This window comes from Plecotus auritus, assembly GCF_963455305.1.
Source record: "Plecotus auritus genome assembly, chromosome: 9".
Taxonomy (NCBI): domain Eukaryota; kingdom Metazoa; phylum Chordata; class Mammalia; order Chiroptera; family Vespertilionidae; genus Plecotus; species Plecotus auritus.
In genome coordinates, this window is record NC_137783.1 from 20,669,573 (window position 1) to 20,687,083 (window position 17,511).

Sequence of the window (17,511 nt, forward strand, 5' to 3'; positions counted from 1 at the left end):
AATAAATTAAAAATACAGTCTAGCTGATTTAAATCCATTTTGAATACAGTTTACAAATGCTAACAAATTAGTACATTGTTTATACAAAATAGGTTTTTGCAGTGATAGTTACACTTATGTCAATTGCTACAGTTGCCTTAGAGGTAGCAATCCTATCTAATAAAGACGGACTATGCAAATTAACCACCACTTTGCAACAAAATGGCAGTGCCCACAGCCAATAAGGAGGGAATATGCAAATTGATGCAACAAAGATGGTGGCAGCCAGACTGGGACTCAGGCATTCTACCTTGCCCCGGCCGCTCCGGGCCTCTGGTCAACGCGCGAAGGTGGAAGGCAGCTCCAGGCCGGAGCAAAGGCCCGGGTCCCAGGTGCCGGCAGCCAGGGGAAGGAAGGCCTATTCTTGCACGAATCTTTGTGCATCGGGCCTCTAGTGATTTCATAAGCCCAGGATACAGTTAGGCATTATTAAAAGAGGTGATCAGAAAAAAAGTTAAAAGAAAAGGCAAGTTCTTTAAAAATTCTTAAGATACAATAGATATTAATGTTCAGAGCTTCCACGCTGACAGTTAACATTTAGACAAATGAGGTAGAACACATAGTGGGTTTTGCTTGGACAGAATTTTTTTTTTTTAAATATATTTTATTGATTTTTTACAGAGAGGAAGGAAGAGGGATAGATAGCCAGAAACATCGATGAGAGAGAAACATCGATCAGCTGCCTCCTGCACACCTCCCACTGGGGATGTGCCCGCAACCAAGCCACATGCCCTTGACCGGAATCGAACCTGGGACCTCTCAGTCCGCAGGCTGACGCTCTATCCACCGAGCCAAACCGGTTTTGGCTGGACAGAATTTTTTGACTAAGTGCCAGGAGATAAGGCAATCCTCTCCTTTGCTCCAGACACACAAAATGTGGCCAAACCATCACCCTGCTGGTTGACTAATGTTTTACTTCCAAGTCAGTTTTTCCTCTGGCCCTCCTACAACCTCCTTCGCGTGAGACATAAATAAGGCTATTCACAGACTTGTGATGTGGCACTACGGTGTTATCTATACCAGCGGTCACCAACCAGTGGTCCGCGGGCCACTGGTGGTCTGTGAGGTCCAAAAGGTTGGTGACCGCTGATCTATACTTTTCCCTGGGTTTCTAAAAGTTTGAACAATGTAAATATTACTTACATCAAAAACAAAAATTCTAAATTGCCTGCAAATATGATTGCAACTTTGTAGAAATTACATACAGAGAGAAAGGAAAAGTGACAAAATGAAACAGTTTGATAGAGTAGTAGGATTTTAAGTGTTTTGTTTTTTGTGTTTTTTTTTACTTTTAAGATTTCCTTTAATGATGTATGATTGCAGGTATAATACTTAAAGTTTGGTTTTAAAAATAAGTTTAAAAAAAACAAAAATTTTTAAAAGACCACGATATATGGAAAAATTAGGAGCTAGAAAGCCTCTCAAGTTGATGAATGGCTGTATAAAATTATCTGCTTCTCAACAGCAAACCAGATAGTAAACCAGTAGCTACATGTCTCAACAGAAGGAAATAGTCCACCGAAAGAAGCGCTGACATATGTTATATAGTCTGGCATGTCTGGCATAAGCAGCATGCAGCCTTAAGTGTATAGCTGATGTTTTATTGTTGGCCAAGCATACAAAATGAAACTGTGAAAAAGGGAACTGCTATTTACCAAGAAAAAAATGCCTGATGCCTGTGAGATGATGAATATTCCAGAAGGATGAATTCTAAGTTAAGGGAGCTCACTCCCATCCCATGATCATGTATCTGTGTAGGGGCCAGGGAGGTGGTCAAAGGGGAGACATCACAAAGAGAGATTTGGCCCAAGTATAGCCACTGCCTCTTCCTCTTCCTCCTCCTCTTCCAGTAAGGGAAGAGGGACCAGATAGCAAGATGCCAGGCCTAACTGCCAAGATCAAGTGGAAAAGACTTGTCCAGCTGGGCTTGAAAAGGCTGGTGTAGCAATGAAGGCTGAGCTTTGCATGTAGCACCAACTATCACCAAGGAGCCAGGCAAAGTTACAGATAAAGCAGCATTCCTACCTGAGTCATCCTACTAGCCCCCAGGTACCAGTCCCTCAGGAGACCTTCCTACTACCGTTCTGTTACTGTGCTCCCCTTCTGGGTGCCTCATGATCCAAATTTAACACCATCACCACTGCTTCAAACCCTCAGTCAAAACTAAGAATCATCACAGCCATCTCAGATAGATACGGATCCCAAAGAAGCAAATGACATGTAGGTGTGAACAACTTACTGTGAAATCATTGCGTGCAGGGGTAGATCTGCCCTATTTTTGAACAAGGAGTCTTTTAGTGCCACCTGTCAACTCTATGGTAAATCCACATCCCACCTTCAGACCAGGAAACTACAGGGGACACGCATGGAAACAGCCTTTCCTCTCTCTGCCACCCATTTCCCGTGTTTCTCAGCCCCTGCATCTCACCTCTCAGGAAGAAGCCTCATGCCTGCGGTGCACAGAATGTAGAGGGGCGTCTCCTTGTGCTTCTTCACAGGCACATGAGCAGCAGCAAAGCTCAGCAGAGGACGAAGGTAATCACTGGCATGTTCAGGAGTGTCTGCCATTGTAGAGATTCCTTCAGAAATACAAAATACTTTCTTTAAAAAGCAGATCACGCCGAAACCGGTTTGGCTCAGTGGATAGAGCGTCGGCCTGCGGACTGAAGGGTCCCAGGTTCGATTCCGGTCAAGGGCATGTACCTTGGTTGCGGGCACATCCCCAGTGGGAGGTGTGCAGGAGGCAGCTGATCAATGTCTCTCTCTCATCGATGTTTCTAGCTCTCTATCCCTCTCCCTTCCTCTCTGTAAAATATCAATAAAATATATTAAAAAAAAAAAAAGCAGATCACATGCACTCAGAAGTACTCAGAAACTGATTCCCCACAAGGTTTTGCTTAAGGTCCTAGACTTTTATTTATTTGAACGAGGAGGCAATGAATGAGATTACCTCCCATTACCCAGAATTCCAAGAGAAAAGGGTATCTCTTCTCTCCTCTCCCAAGCCTGTAACAGATAAAAGAGACTGACAACCAATATATTCCGGTTAGTACCTGGCTTGATTTTTTTAACCACTGGTTGGCTGTTGCGGTCTCTCATCTGTTTGATGTCCAGCAAATCATGGGGGTTCCCATTATGTCTTGGCCAAAAATAAACAAAAATCCGGGAGCCACTGCTGCCACAGTCCACAACAAGTCCATAATTTAGATTTGAGTCTTCAGTATCAGTAGCTTCAAGCTCCCCTACTCGAGCCAAATACCTAAGCCGGGCAAAAAAGAAAGCTCAGTGTGAAGAAGCCAGGTCCACAAAAGGCACCACCATTTAATTCATTGTTCATGAATCTTCATCAAATGCCTATATGTGCCAGGTACATGGGACTATGAGTCCTAACAAAGGAGTAAAGCAATACTGACCATATGTCCTGAAGTATATTCGGCAACTGCTGGTCTGTTTGCCTAGAGACCAATGAAGTTAGATAACTAAAAGACTCCTCCAGCCCTGACCAGTTTAGCTCAGTGGATAGAGCATCGGCCTGAGGACTAACGGGTCCCGGGTTCGATTCCGGTCAGGGGCATGTACCTTGGTTGCGGGCACATCTGCAGTGGGGAGTGTGTAGGAGGCAGCTGAATCGATGTTTCTCTCTCATCGATGTTTCTAACTCTATCCCTCTCCCTCTCCATTCCTCTCTGTAAAAAAATCAATAAAATATATTTAAAAATAAATAAAATAAAATAAAATAAAATAAAAGACTCCTCCATATTTGGAAGCAGTTCTGAAACTGGCTGTGGCAAACTCTACAAAGCATTAAAGAGCTTCTAGGCCCAGGTAAATATCTAGTTTTTGTTGTTATAAGCCACTAATTTCTGCAGTGGTTTGTTATACACACAAAATAACTAAAATAATTCTAATAATTTCTTTTCTATATGTCTATCCTTTCTGTATATAAACATAAAAACACTATGGAATGATATATCATTTGACATGACATGTGTTTTCTGATTTTTATTTTTATTTACTTTCAGAGAGAGAGGAAGGAAAAAAGAGAGAGACAAGAGAGAGAGAGAAACATCAATGTGAGAGCAAAACATCAATTGGCTGCCTCCTGCACACCCAGTACCGGGGATTGAGCCTACAACCCAGGCATGTGCCCTGAACGGGAATTGAACCACCAAACTTTTGGCGCCTGGGACAACTCCCAATCAACTGAGCTACACTAGCCAGGGCAGGGTGGTGATATTTTTTATGGGACTTTTTGCTTTGCATTTTAAATTGCTACAATTAAAAAATAAATTGCTACAATTACATAATAAAAAATGTATTTCATAAAAATAATAATTGTTCTTTTCTACAATCTCTTAAAAGTTTTGTAGCTACAAAAAGAATGTTCATAAAATATGTAGCATAAGATGTAAAGATGAAGAAAATAATGCCTGTGTACCTAACACCCAGATTAAAAATAAAACATTACACTGTAAAACAATGAAAGTTTCTAGGCCCTAAGACAGTACTTTGTGTTGAGATTTTTTTAGATGCTCATCCCAAGACATCTGACTGAGAGCAGGAAGATGAAACAAGTAAGAGATATTACCAGCAACACCCAAGTTTGAGTCTCAGCTATAGCACTTGCCACGCTGTGTGACCTCAGCAAGTTAATTAATTTGTCTCAGACTGTCTCCTCATCTGCAAAATATGGATAGGGGAGTCTCTACCCTCAGAGAGGCAGGCATGTGGAGCAGTTAGCACAGTGCTGTGCTGCTGCCGCCACTGCTCTTATCACATGATAACATTGGGAGAGCAAAGAACAGAAGACTCTGGAGCAAGGGGCTGAAAAATCCAGAAAGAAAAGACAGTTAAGAGTTAGTGAATACTGCCCTGACCAGTTTGGCTCAGTGGATAGAGCATCAGCCTGCAGACTGAAGGGTCCGAGGTTCGATTCCAGTCAAAGGCATGTACCTTGGTTGCGGGCACATCCCCAGTAGGGGGTGTGCAAGAGGCAGCTGATCGATGTTTCTAACTCTCTATCCCTCTCCCTTCCTCTCTGTAAAAAATCAATAAAATACATTTTTTTTAAAAAAGAGTTGGTGAATACTTATGAGCCCTGAGGCTAAAAAATATAAAGTTCCTTTAGAGCCTGAGGGTCTGAAAAGGACAAATATTGCCACCTCCTCAAAAGTTTCACTTGAAATGGAGCCCCATGAGAATAGCTTTTAGCTTATTATTCAGTAAAGGATTATTATTCTTGGTGCTAAGAATATATACTGTGTGGTAGATTAAAATTTTGTCTTCTGAATTTTAAATTTTGTCTTCTGAATTTTAAATTTGAATGGGCACCTTTTTTAAAAAAAAATATTCAACATTACAAATATAAAAGGGGCCTATGCAAATGAGGAACCTTAAAATGAAGGTAAAATTAGCTTCACAGAAGTGTAGGTATCATTAGCTTTGTAGTAAATCCACGTATGATCAGAACACTAAGCCACATGTCATGCCCCTCAGAACAATCTAGACCAGGGGTGGGCAAACTTTTTGACTCAAGGGCCACAATGGGTTCTTAAACTGGACCGGAGGGCCGGAACAAAAGCATGGATGGAGTGTTTGTGTGAACTAATATAAATTCAAAGTAAAGGAGCGGAGGGGAGAGCAAGAGAACCGGATAGAACAGCCGGATCCAGCCCGCGGGCCGTAGTTTGCCCAAGGCTGATCTAGACTGTGTTTACTAGTGATTTCATATTTCTATACAGACCCCAAATCCTTACTTTGGACCAAAAAAGAAAACTTGTTAAAAAAAAGAACATGTAGCCCTGGCTGGTGTTGCTCAATTGGTTGGGTGTCATACCATACACTGAAAGGTTGCCTGTTCGATTCCTGGTCAGGGCACATATCTAGGTTGCGGGTTTGATCGCCGGTCCTGGTGCACACGAGAGGTAACTGATCAATATTTCTCTCTCACATCAATGTCTTTTCCTCTCTCTCTTTCTCTCTCTCTCCCTTCCTCTCTCTCTAAAATAAATTTTTTAAAAATATCCTTGGGTGAGGATTAAAAAAGAAGAACATGTAGAAAACCGTTCTAAAACCAAAAAGTAGAGCTGAGTACCTTTCTTATTCTACAATGCAAAATGCGTTTTTTTAAAAAGAGAAGAGCCCTAGACCAGTGGTTGGCAAACCACGGCTCGTGTGCCACATGCGGCTCTTTGGCCCCTTGAGTGTGGCTCTTCCACAAAATACCACGGCCTGGGCGAGTCTATTTTGAAGAAGTGGCATTAGAAGAAGTTTAAGTTTAAAAACTATGGCTCTCAAAAGAAATTTCAATCGTTGTACTGTTGATATTTGGCTCTGTTGACTAATGAGTTTGCCGACCACTGCCCTAGACAATTTGTTCAGTGGATAGAGCATGGAGTGTCGGCCAGCGGACCAAAGGGTCCCAGGTTCGATTCCGGTCAAGGGCACGTACCTTGGTTGCAGGCTCCTCCCTGGCTCAGGCCCTGGTTGGGCTCGTGCAGGAGGCAACCAATCGATGTCTCTCACATCGATGTTTCTTTCTGTCTTTCCCTCTCTTCCTTCCACTCTCCCTAAAAATCAATGGAAAAATATCCTCAGGTGAGGATTAACAGAAAAAGAGAGAGAAGAAGAAGATACAGTTAAGCTTCAATATAATGCTGTAAATTATTGCATAGTATAGGGTCAGGTAGAACTTTTTTCTGGATTTGATATGACAAGTTGTGGGAAATGAAACAGGTGGTAAAAATCTGTTACACACTAGAAAGCTCATAGTCCTAAAGATTCCATTTCACCACATTCTTTCCCATGCTAATCAAATTACTGGGCTGAACTGGGCTCACAATCTACCAATAAGCTTGGAACAGCTCACGTCTATCACATGAAAGATGGGCAGAGGTCTGGGTTTATTACAGAACTCTTGCAAATACTGACCTCGAAAGATACCACAGATAGAAAATAGGAAAGATAATTCATTTCCCATCATAGCAGCCCTTGTTGTTCCTGGCTACTATTTTGCAACCGACCATTATGTTAGCTGCAATGAGGAATCTAAAAGTTCCTTATCTAGGAACTTTTTATACTTCATAACATTAAAATCCATTGGTTATCTAGCACTTTGAATGATTTTCACCCATGCATAATTTTGTCTCAGAGACTTCAAAGGGTTAGTAAACACTTTGAACACTAATGCTCTAATGTGACCTCTTTTTTTCTTTCTTAACATCCATCTGCTTCTCTACCTGTTTATTCCCCTTTCTCTTCTTGACAGAAGCTTCCCAGTTCTTAAGAAGCCTCCATTCCACAGTGTCTGATGCTTGTAGTAGCCACATGACCTGAAAAGGCCTCCATCTTCTGCTGTAAAACGTGGAGTGTCATTATTCCCCTTGAGAACGTATATTGCAGTATGAACCCCTAAGACTTCTTTCACACATGTTTGTTCTACCTCTCCATTTCGGCTATCAGTTCTCAAGAGTAGTTATTTAATACGCAGCACCTTTATATTATCACCATGTCTCTTGCACTTCTCTGATATATATCAATCAATGCTGATTAGTCTTGTCCTAGAGCTCACGATATAGAGCTATTGCTTTGTTACTAACTCCTGTTGTCTTTGTATCACTATACTCAAAATCAATTGGTCTCCTTTTTAGAAAGTTTCAATGGCTTCCCAAAGCATCCTGTCATCCTCTTTGGTTTCTGTCAAGATAAACAACTTTAAGCTCTAATTTGGGTGCAATTCAGCTTTTCTTTCTCTTCCTTTAGGAGTCTACCTGTATGCAGAAAAATGTCCACTGATATTAGAACACAAGGAAGAAAGATAGGACCAGAGGCATTTAGGTTACCCTTCCCATTTGAGTCTTTGATCAATGCTTCAGGCAACAGAAAACCTCCATTTTTCTCATCTTGCATACAAATAAGTAACTGAAGAACAATTTTCCTTTCTGGGAAGTAATATCACCTCTTTATGGAACTCTGGCATCTTATGACCTATAAGGCTTCTTACGCTTATCAAACACCTGAAGGTCTTCCTCTGGCTAGGCTCCTAACATGGGTGGATGGCTGGCTGGTCCTTTTTGTGATTTGCAGTCCTGGACTTAACCATCATGGTCAATTACTTGCAATAGTGGACCCTCCTGCTTTGCTGATGCTGCACTAAGTTAATCCCTGAAGGGGAACTAAAGCCCAAGAGAAAAGTTCTAAAAGCCTTGGAATCCCTCACATCCACCTTCCCAGAGATCTGCTTGACCATTACACACTTACCCCTCTCCCACTCACACACATATTTTCTCTCTGTTTGAGAAACATGATTTTCCTCTGGTCATTGCTGACTCAGTGAAAAGAAAGCTACCCACATATACATTACCCAAGGTAGAATTGGAAGACAGTGGCTTTTCACTTCCATTAGCCTGAAAACATTAACAGCATTAGAGCACTAACTGATCAAACCAATACCTGGCTTACAAAATCAAAACTAATTATACCACTCCTAGAGTTCAAATAGAACTCAGTAATGCACCAAAGGTCAATCAAAGTGGCCCTCATCAGCATGGGGCAACCAGCTCTTTGCTAAATGTGACATACTCTTCAATTCTGTTCAAGGCTCAGAACCGAATATAATGACATTATAGGCAAAGTAGCTGTGCATGACTGATGTTAGTAATACATGCCCAGAAAAGCATCTTTTAAGGTTACTCTTTATCTCCTAACAAGATTTAATCAGGGCAGCCAGGAATACTTATATGTTAAAGCTCTGCTTATAAATACCACAAAGGACAAGCAAGAGAATAAATAAATGTGAATAAGTGCCTTCAATCTCTGAATTGCTCTATTGTACATAAGAACACAACTTATCTGAATATCCTAAAGTTAATAAATTTTTTTCTAACCAAAAATAATGCCTCTTTTGACTTGCTTTAAGCAGAATTGAAACTCCTGAGGAAGGCTCAATTTAGCTGTGAACCTAAAACTGCTCTAAAAAAAATAACATCTACTAACAAAACAAAATAGCTCTGGATTCTATCCCTACTGACATCCCATTACTCTCTAAATTTACCTTTCCCTAACTTCTAGTTCTAATGCAAACCTCCTCCTTTCTCCTTTCAAAAGCACTGTGGGTGGGTACATAATAAAGAAAAAAAATGCAACTCCTCAGTTTTGAAACTACTGAGGGGGGAAACCCACACACAGGCTTATAAAGTTCTGGGATTTTATCACCCAGAAGTAATATGTTAAGTTCCATGAATGGCTGAAAAATTTTTGAATTAAAACATTTTTAATACAAAAATAAAGAATTTTAAACATTAGCTACTTTCAGACATATTAAAATACAAAGATGCAATGTATAACAGAGATTATAATTTCTAACTAAAGCAATGCCTCATTTATCAAGACCATAGAATGAATTCAGTGTTCTTATGGGCTTATTTTCTTGATCAAGGTTTTCCAAACTTGCTCCCATGAAGACCACCAGTAAGTAGAGTAAGTCTTCACTTAACATCATTGATAGGTTCTTGAAACTTAGATGACTTTAAGTAAAAGGATATGTAGCCAAACCAGTTTTACCCTAGCCAGTGGTCGGCAAACTGCGGCTCGCAAGCCACATGCGGCTCTTTGGACCCTTGAGTGTGGCTCTTCAACAAAATACCACGGCCTGGGCGAGTCTATTTTGTAGAAGTGGCATTAGAAGAAGTTTAAGTTTAAAAAATTTGGCTCTCAAAAGAAATTTCAGCCAAAACCGGTTTGGCTCAGTGGATAGAGCGTCGGCCTGCGGACTGAAAGGTCCTGGGTTCGATTCCGGTCAAGGGCACGTAACTTGGTTGCGGGCACATCCCCAGTAGGAGGTGTGCAGGAGGCAGCTGATCGATGTTTCTCTCTCATAGATGTTTCTAACTCTCTATCCCTCTCCCTTCCTCTCTGTAAAAAATCAATAAAATATATTTAAAAAAAAAAAAAAAGAAATTTCAATCGTTGTACTGTTGATATTTGGCTCTGTTGACTAATGAGTTTGCCGACCACTGCCCTAGGCTAATTGATATAAATAAGAGTTAAGCTCCTAGTGCATGTTTCTGGCCACCAAAACATCACCAACTTCAAAATAAAGACCCAAAACACTTCTAATATTAAACACTGAAATAAATGTAAGCTATACACATATTTTAAAAAGATTAATAAAAACAAGTAAGATAATCATGCTCCAACCTGCTGATTGCAGTTCAGGGTCCCAAGTGGCTTGAGTCCACCCAGCAGCTTAGGGCACAAGATGGGAGCCCACTTGGACAGGATGCCCTTCCATCGAGGGTACAGTCACACACACCCACACGCACTCAGACTGGGACCATTTAGACCAGCGGTTGCCAACCTTTCGAACCTCACGGACCACCAGTGGTCCGCGGACCATCAGTTGGCGACCGCTGCTCCAAAGGTTTCCTTAGACATCCAATTCACCTCATGTGCACATCTTCAGGATGTGGGAGGAAACCAAAGTACCCAGAGAAAACCCACACAGAAATGGGGAGGACATGCAAACTACATACAGTGGCCCCAGCCAGGAATCAATTCTTTTTTCTCATCAACATTGAATGAAACAATGTTACTTTAGGACCTGCTATTCACTCTTTGTGGAATATCACAAAATACTGATATAGCCCTAGCTGGTTTGGCTCAGTGGATAGAGTGTCGGCCTGTGGACTGAAGGGTCCCAGATTCAATTCCAGTCAAGGGCACATGCCCAGCTTGCGGGCTCGATCCCCAGTAGGGGGCATGAAGGAGGCAACGATTCTCTCTCATCATTGATGTTTCCGTCTCTCTCTCTCTCTCTCCCTTCCTCTCTGAAATCAATAAATATATATATACTAGAGGCCCAGTGCACAAAATTCATGCACAGGTAGGGTCCCAAGGTCTGGCTGGTGATCAGAGCCAATCGGGACCTTCCAGCTGCTGGTCAGGGCCTTCCTTCCAGCTACTGGCAGGACCCTTCCTTCATTCCATGTCGCCCCCTGGTGGTCAGCACACATCATAGCGAGCAATCGAACTCCTGGTCTCCTGGTCAAACTCCCAAGGGGACACTTTGCATATTAGCCATATATATATGTGTGTATACATATAAATATATGTATATGTATGTGTGTCTGTATATATGTATATACATACACAAACACACTAATATAGTTCACTGTGTAAATTAGGAACATTTTAAATAGGAAAAATTGAGACTATATATATGTTATAAAAAATCACAACCACAAACATTAGCTTAAAAATTTTTTATAAGCTATTGAACTAAAGTGATACATGTTGCCATCAATTTCTAGTTATTTGCTTAATGATTTTATCATCAGCTAGAGGTCACTAGTGCTTAAGCAGTAGCTGCTGCCATAAAAAAAGAAATTCTGGAAGGAAAATTTTAAAGATGTTTTTAAATTTTTTTTATTAATTTCAGAGAAGGGAAGAGGGAGAGAGAGATAGAAACATCAATGATGAGCATGCTCCCTATTGGGGATTGAGCCACAGCACAGGCATGTGCCCTGCCTGGGAATCAAACCATAACCACCTGATTCATATATTTTTTGTCAATGTGACAAAAAATAGGTATAATTTTGATTCATTCACACTAGACAGTTATTGTTGTAATTCTTACAGTGCCCGAGTAGGTGTGGCTCCATTGGGGCACTGTCCCAGGCACTGAAGAGTTTGATTCCCAGTCAGGGCACATACCCAGGTCGTAGGTTTGATCCCAGTTGGAGCATGTAAGGGAGGTAACTGATCAATGTTTCTCTCTCTCTCCCTCTCCCTTCCTCTCTCTCTAAAAATCCATGAAAACATATCCACAGATGAGGATTTTTAAAAAGAAAAGAAAATTCTTGCAGCATACCAGTTGAAAATCACTACCTTAGAACAATGGTTCTCAACTCCAGCTGCACATTAGAGTCACCTTGAATATTTAAAATAAAAACAATACATGGTGGCACTTATATGAAGTAAAATGTATGGCAACAATAGCACAAAGGGCAAGGGCAAACATGCAGATTCTTTTTTTAAAAAAATATTTTATTGATTTTTTTACAGAGAGGAAGGGAGAGGGATAGAGAGTTAGAAACATCGATGAGAGAGAAACATCGATCAGCTGCCTCCTGTACACCCCCTACAGGGGATGTGCCCGCAACCAAGGTACATGCCCTTGACCGGAATCTAACCTGGGACCCATCAGTCCGCAGGCCGACGCTCTATCCACTGAGCCAAACCAGTTAGGGCAAAAGGGCAGATTCTTACAATCTGTGTAAAGTGGTGTATTAATTGAAGGTAGACCATGATAAGTTAAAAATGTATACTATAAAGGTTAAATCCTAAAGTAATCACTAAAAAAGTAAAAACAGAGTTATATCTAATAAGCCAACAAGAGACAAAACATTATATGAATAGTCCGTAGACACAGACAATAGCGTGGTGAAGGCCTGGAGTGGGGCAGGGGCTGGGTAGAAAGGGCGTAGGAGGGAAAATGAGGGACATGAGTAATACTGTCAACAATAAAAATAAATTTTAAAAAGAGAGACAAAATGGAATAATACATATTCAAGTCAAAAGAAGGGAGAAAAAGAGGAAAAACAAACAAAGAACAGAAATGACAAGCAGAAAAGAAATAGCAAGATAGATTCAAACTTAAACATAATTGATAATCACATTAAATGTAAATGGCTTAAAGACCCCAAACAAAAAGCAGACACTGTCAGATAGGATAAAAAGCAAGACTCAGCTAAATGCTGCTACAAGAAACCCACTTTATTTTATTTTATTTTTTTAATATTTTATTGATTTTTTACAGAGAAGAAGGGAGAAGGATAGAGAGTCAGAAACATCGATGAGAGAGAAACATCTATCAGCTGCCTCCTGCACACCTCCTACTGGGGATGTGCCCACAACCAAGGTACATGTCCTTGACCGAAATCGAACCTTGGACCCTTCAGTCTATAGGACGATGCTCTATCCACTGAGCTAAACCGGTCAGGGCAAGAAACCCACTTTAAATATAAAGACTGAAATAGGCTACAACTAAAAGGATGGAAAACCACCTGTCATGCTAACACTAATTAAAAGAAAGCTTAAGTATATTAATGCCAGACCAGTAGATTTCATAGCAAAGAATATAATCAAGGATAAAGAGTCATTCAATAATGATAAAAAGGGTCAATTCATCAAGAGTACATAACAATTGTAAACATATATGCACTAATAAGTTAGCCCACAAAAACAAGAAAATAGGAAAGATGCCTTTCAAGGTTAAAACACAGCATCATCATTCCTGAATCAAAACTGAAAATTGTCAAGATTGTTATGCAATAACTGTCATGCAATTTTACTAACAAAAGTACAGTTTTCCCCAAAAGGGTCAAAGGTAGTAATGTGTTAAACAGCTTATCAAAATATGTATGACTTCAATGCAAAGCTGATGAAAGTGATCTAAAGCTGACTCACCTTTCATATTGCCTATCTCGTGGCAATGAAGCACCCCAATGTCGAAAGTCCATGATTAACATAAGGAGAAGGAGACAGGATATGAAGAAGAGTCCTAGGAATGCCACCCGCTGACGGAGAAATGGGCTCACTGTGGGCACAGTAAAGTACCAGGAGGCTGGGCAGAGGTAGGAAAAACTGATCCTGAAATGAGACAAACATTAGTAAGAAAAGTCTCTACAATTGAGTACTAAAATATAGTTTTTATACTGGATTAAAGCCCTTCCTAATAAATGCAAAAATTCATGCCACCAGAAACTTAAATGTTCTTGGAGTCTCACATTTTAGAAAAGGACCTATATGGTTCATAGTGCTTCTACCATATAAGTCAGAAAAGCTGTATCTGATCTTTTTCCAAGTCTGCACTTTGGGGTGAAATTCAAAGAATTAATCTTATTTTAATGAAAAGATCACCAGTCTCCCTGAGCAACTTCATAACATTGAAGAATCAGAGCACTACGACATTCCCACCAAGCAAGAATGCTGTCAAAAATTGGATAGTCAGGAATTTATCCAACTGATTTAAAAAATATTTTAATAGGTAATATATGCACACAGCAAAAAAAAAAAAATCAAACAATTTAAAGGAATATATGTATATATATATAATGGAAAGTGAGTCTTTTGCCCTAATCCAACCATTTCCCTCTCAAGGCAACCATTACTACCCAATTTCTGTGTATTTTTCCAGGGATATTCTATGTATACACAAGCACAGATATACATTATATATGTTAACATATCCAGGTGTGTGTATGCATCTCCATTTTGTTTTGTTTTACACCTTATATACTGTTCTGCATCTTTCCCCACTTACTCTGTTTGACAACTGTCCCATATCCACAGATCCACATTAATCTTTTCTGAAAGCTTCAGAGTATTATTACAATGGTTGGACAAGTGTATTCAACTGTGAACTTCATTTTCTATATTGTTTCAAAAGGACCTCAGTCTGTTTTCAAGGTTCATTACAAAATAAAAATAAAAATCTTTTTTTAACCTAGTCTCACTCAAATGGAAATCTGAAAGAATATAACCCTTTCTGAGCTGAGCAAGCACTAACCTGAGCTGAGGGTTAGGGGCTGGAAACTATTGTTGTATCTGCCTTCAAAAGAATGAAACTTTGATCTTTGCAACCATGTGTCCAGATGCAAAGTTCAGATGCAGACCTAGGACAATCTTCACTTGTAACAACCTCCCAGGACCCCTCAACCTGCCTGCCACCCCGCACCGAGCCCCTCGCTGAGAAGAAAGTGAGCAGCCTTACCTAGCCATGGGCTCCCTTCAGTGGTCCCAACGCCTGTCACCTCCTTTTCCTTTTGCCCTGAGAAGGTGGTCTCCTTGTCCCAGGCATCTCCTAAGCCTGCAGCCTGGAAAGAGTTGGTTGGGCTTCAGGCTTACCTCCAGCAGTGCCCACAAGCCCAGACCTCCAGGAGGAGTCCACGGCGCCCACCCACTCCCCGAGCTCCCATTTCCAGACACGTCCGCTCGGGTTCTGGGGCCCAGCGGACCCTACCCCGGCTCCCTGGGAGTGGGGCGTTCTCGAGGGCCAGCGATGTCCTCGAGGAACCGGCAGTCCCCAGGTGGCGGGGTGGGGGCTCCCGCTTCCCGGCCCTCTCGGCCTTGCCGCCCTCCAGCACTTACACTCACGGGACCAGAGGCCCGCCGGATCCTTCAGCACCTCTCCGCTCGGTCCGGTGCGAATGCCCACGGTCTCCTGCCCAGCCGGAAGGAGGCCTGCGCCGGCGGCGGCGCCACGTCCCCAAGGAAACCGCAGGGAGCCAATGACTGACAGGGGACCCACGGAAAGAGACCCTCCCTCCACCCAGCCAGAGCCACCGGCGAACCAGCTCCGTTGGCCGCACGTCCGTCCGTCAGAATAGCCAATCCCCAAGAGTGTTCGGCCTCTAATGCCCGCCCCTGGATTTCGAGTGCGTCCAATCCGGAAGGGTATCGTGCCGCGGCTCCGCCTGGAGGGGCCGGCGGAGGGCGCACAGGTGAGCGGTGCGGAAGGCACCGGGATACGACGCTCAATGCGCCTTCTGAGCGGCGGAAATTCTCCGCCGGCTGCTTTCTCCGCGGTGCTCCCTGGACAGAGCGGCCTCGGTGGGTGGGTGGCTCTCAGGGTGTCTGCGACAGTAGTGCATCCTTGCCCACAACCTATTGGAGGTTTTGTGTCCACCAACCCTGCCCGGCAGAATGGCATTTCTTCCACCTCAAACCTTTCCTATAGCCTCCCAAACTGATGTCTTGGCTTCGTTGTTGTGTCCTGTGAGAAAACCATATAAATTGGGGACAATGACGTCTACACCGAGGCACTTATACCCATTCACTCAACATTAATTGATTGCTGTGTGCCAGACATGAGCAAAAACGTCATGTTTCCTTAATGCGGTTTTTCTTTCTTGTTTACACAGCCGTTCCATTTCCAGGAGGGAGCCGCTTGGAAAGGATAAAGTTCAAGTCCTTACAAACGTGGCACAGGCATGGCCGTCCACGACCCGCCTGTGCAGCATCTTTCGCTGCTCCTTACCTCCCTTAACAGGCTCCAGCAACGCGCCTCTGGTTTCTGCCCTCTCTGGCATTGCTCCTTCTGCCTCTCCCCACCCCTGCAACTGCCTGGACTATCCTTCCCTGACTTTTAGCAGGCTAACTACTAGCCTCACCTCTTCTAAAAGCCTTATTTGACCTACACCCCCGTTTCTATATGCCTATTGTTTCGCTTACTACATTGAATTGCAAGTATATTTATGTGTCTGTCTGTCAGTCCAAATGGACAGAATATCCTTGAGGGCAGGGACTGTTTGCTTCCACTTCAATGTTGGGCACTGCCTGGCATATAAAATACACTTAATATACAATAGATAAGTGAATGAATAACTGGAATTAAGTGAAGACAACCCAAGTGAGAACAAAAAGAGGCTATTTATTCCATGTCTGCTATAACAAGGCAATCAGCCACCATCATTTGTGTCTGGCAGAGACTCAAAGGGTGTCAGGGGAGTGGGAAGCTAAAAGTAAAAGAAAAATGAGGGTGGGGGGTTAGGTTTCATGTATGCTCTGATTTGAGAGTATTAGAATGAGGAAGCTGGAGGCAGACTAACCAGAAGCAGGGCACCTTATGTAATGGTATTGCGAGGGGTGGGGGGACGGGGGAAGGAGCATATTTGGCTTTCTCTAATTGCTTCTTAGTTGGAGGGGGAGTGGCAAAAAATAGGGAAGCAGACAGTCATTGATCAGTCAACAGTTCTGGGCTGATTGCAGCAGAGGTTGTGGGTCAGAGTTCTAATTGTGATATATAGTCTGGCGATTGTCCAGTTTGTATATTCAGTATCATGATTATAGTTGACCCTTGAACAACATGGGTTTGACCTACACAGGTCCACTTATACATGGATTTTTTTCAATAAATATATACAGTGCTATAAATGTATTTTCCTTATGGTTTGTTAAGTAACATTTTCTTTCCTCTAGCTACTTTACTATAAGAATACAGTATATAATACACATATAAAAATGTGTTAATGGGCTATTTATATTATCTGTAAGGCTTCTGGTCAGCAGTAAGCTATTAGTAGATAAGTTTTGAGGAAGTCAGAAGTTATATGCGAATTTTCAACTGCGCAGTGTTGGCACCCTTAAGCCCATGTTGTTCAAGGATCAACTGTATTGTTTTTTTCCCTCCGTTACCCTCCCAACCTAATTGGCTTTATAACTTACCTTTCTCCCTCAATTCTCAGTTTCAGTGTTCTTCTCTGTCCCTCAATCCCTACTCTTTTTCAAGTATTATAGCTTATCTGGGCCCCCAGAAACCACATTGAGTAAAATAGTTGCATAAAGTTAAGATTAACCACAAAATTATACAAATATCAGGTATTTTTTTTTATTTAGAGCCCAGTTCAGTGCCTGGAACAAGATAGACATGGAAAAAAGCTCAACAAATGTTTTGGATTATTTTTTATTATT

General features: G+C 41.9%; 1 protein-coding gene across 1 annotated transcript in view; it reads right to left on the bottom strand.

Moving 5' to 3' along the window:
- Nucleotides 1–15,309, bottom strand: part of ENTPD7 (ectonucleoside triphosphate diphosphohydrolase 7) — a 40,430-nt gene extending 25,121 nt beyond the window's left edge. The window contains exons 1-5 of the mRNA XM_080688081.1: nucleotides 15,190–15,309; nucleotides 14,813–14,915; nucleotides 13,507–13,689; nucleotides 3,093–3,298; nucleotides 2,468–2,618 (exon numbers count right to left, since the gene is read on the bottom strand). Of these exons, the coding sequence (XP_080544207.1) occupies nucleotides 2,468–2,618; nucleotides 3,093–3,298; nucleotides 13,507–13,689; nucleotides 14,813–14,820 (548 nt within the window). The 5' untranslated portion in view covers nucleotides 14,821–14,915; nucleotides 15,190–15,309. The remainder of the gene's footprint in view (nucleotides 1–2,467; nucleotides 2,619–3,092; nucleotides 3,299–13,506; nucleotides 13,690–14,812; nucleotides 14,916–15,189) is intronic.
- Between the last annotated feature and the right edge of the window lie 2,202 nt (nucleotides 15,310–17,511).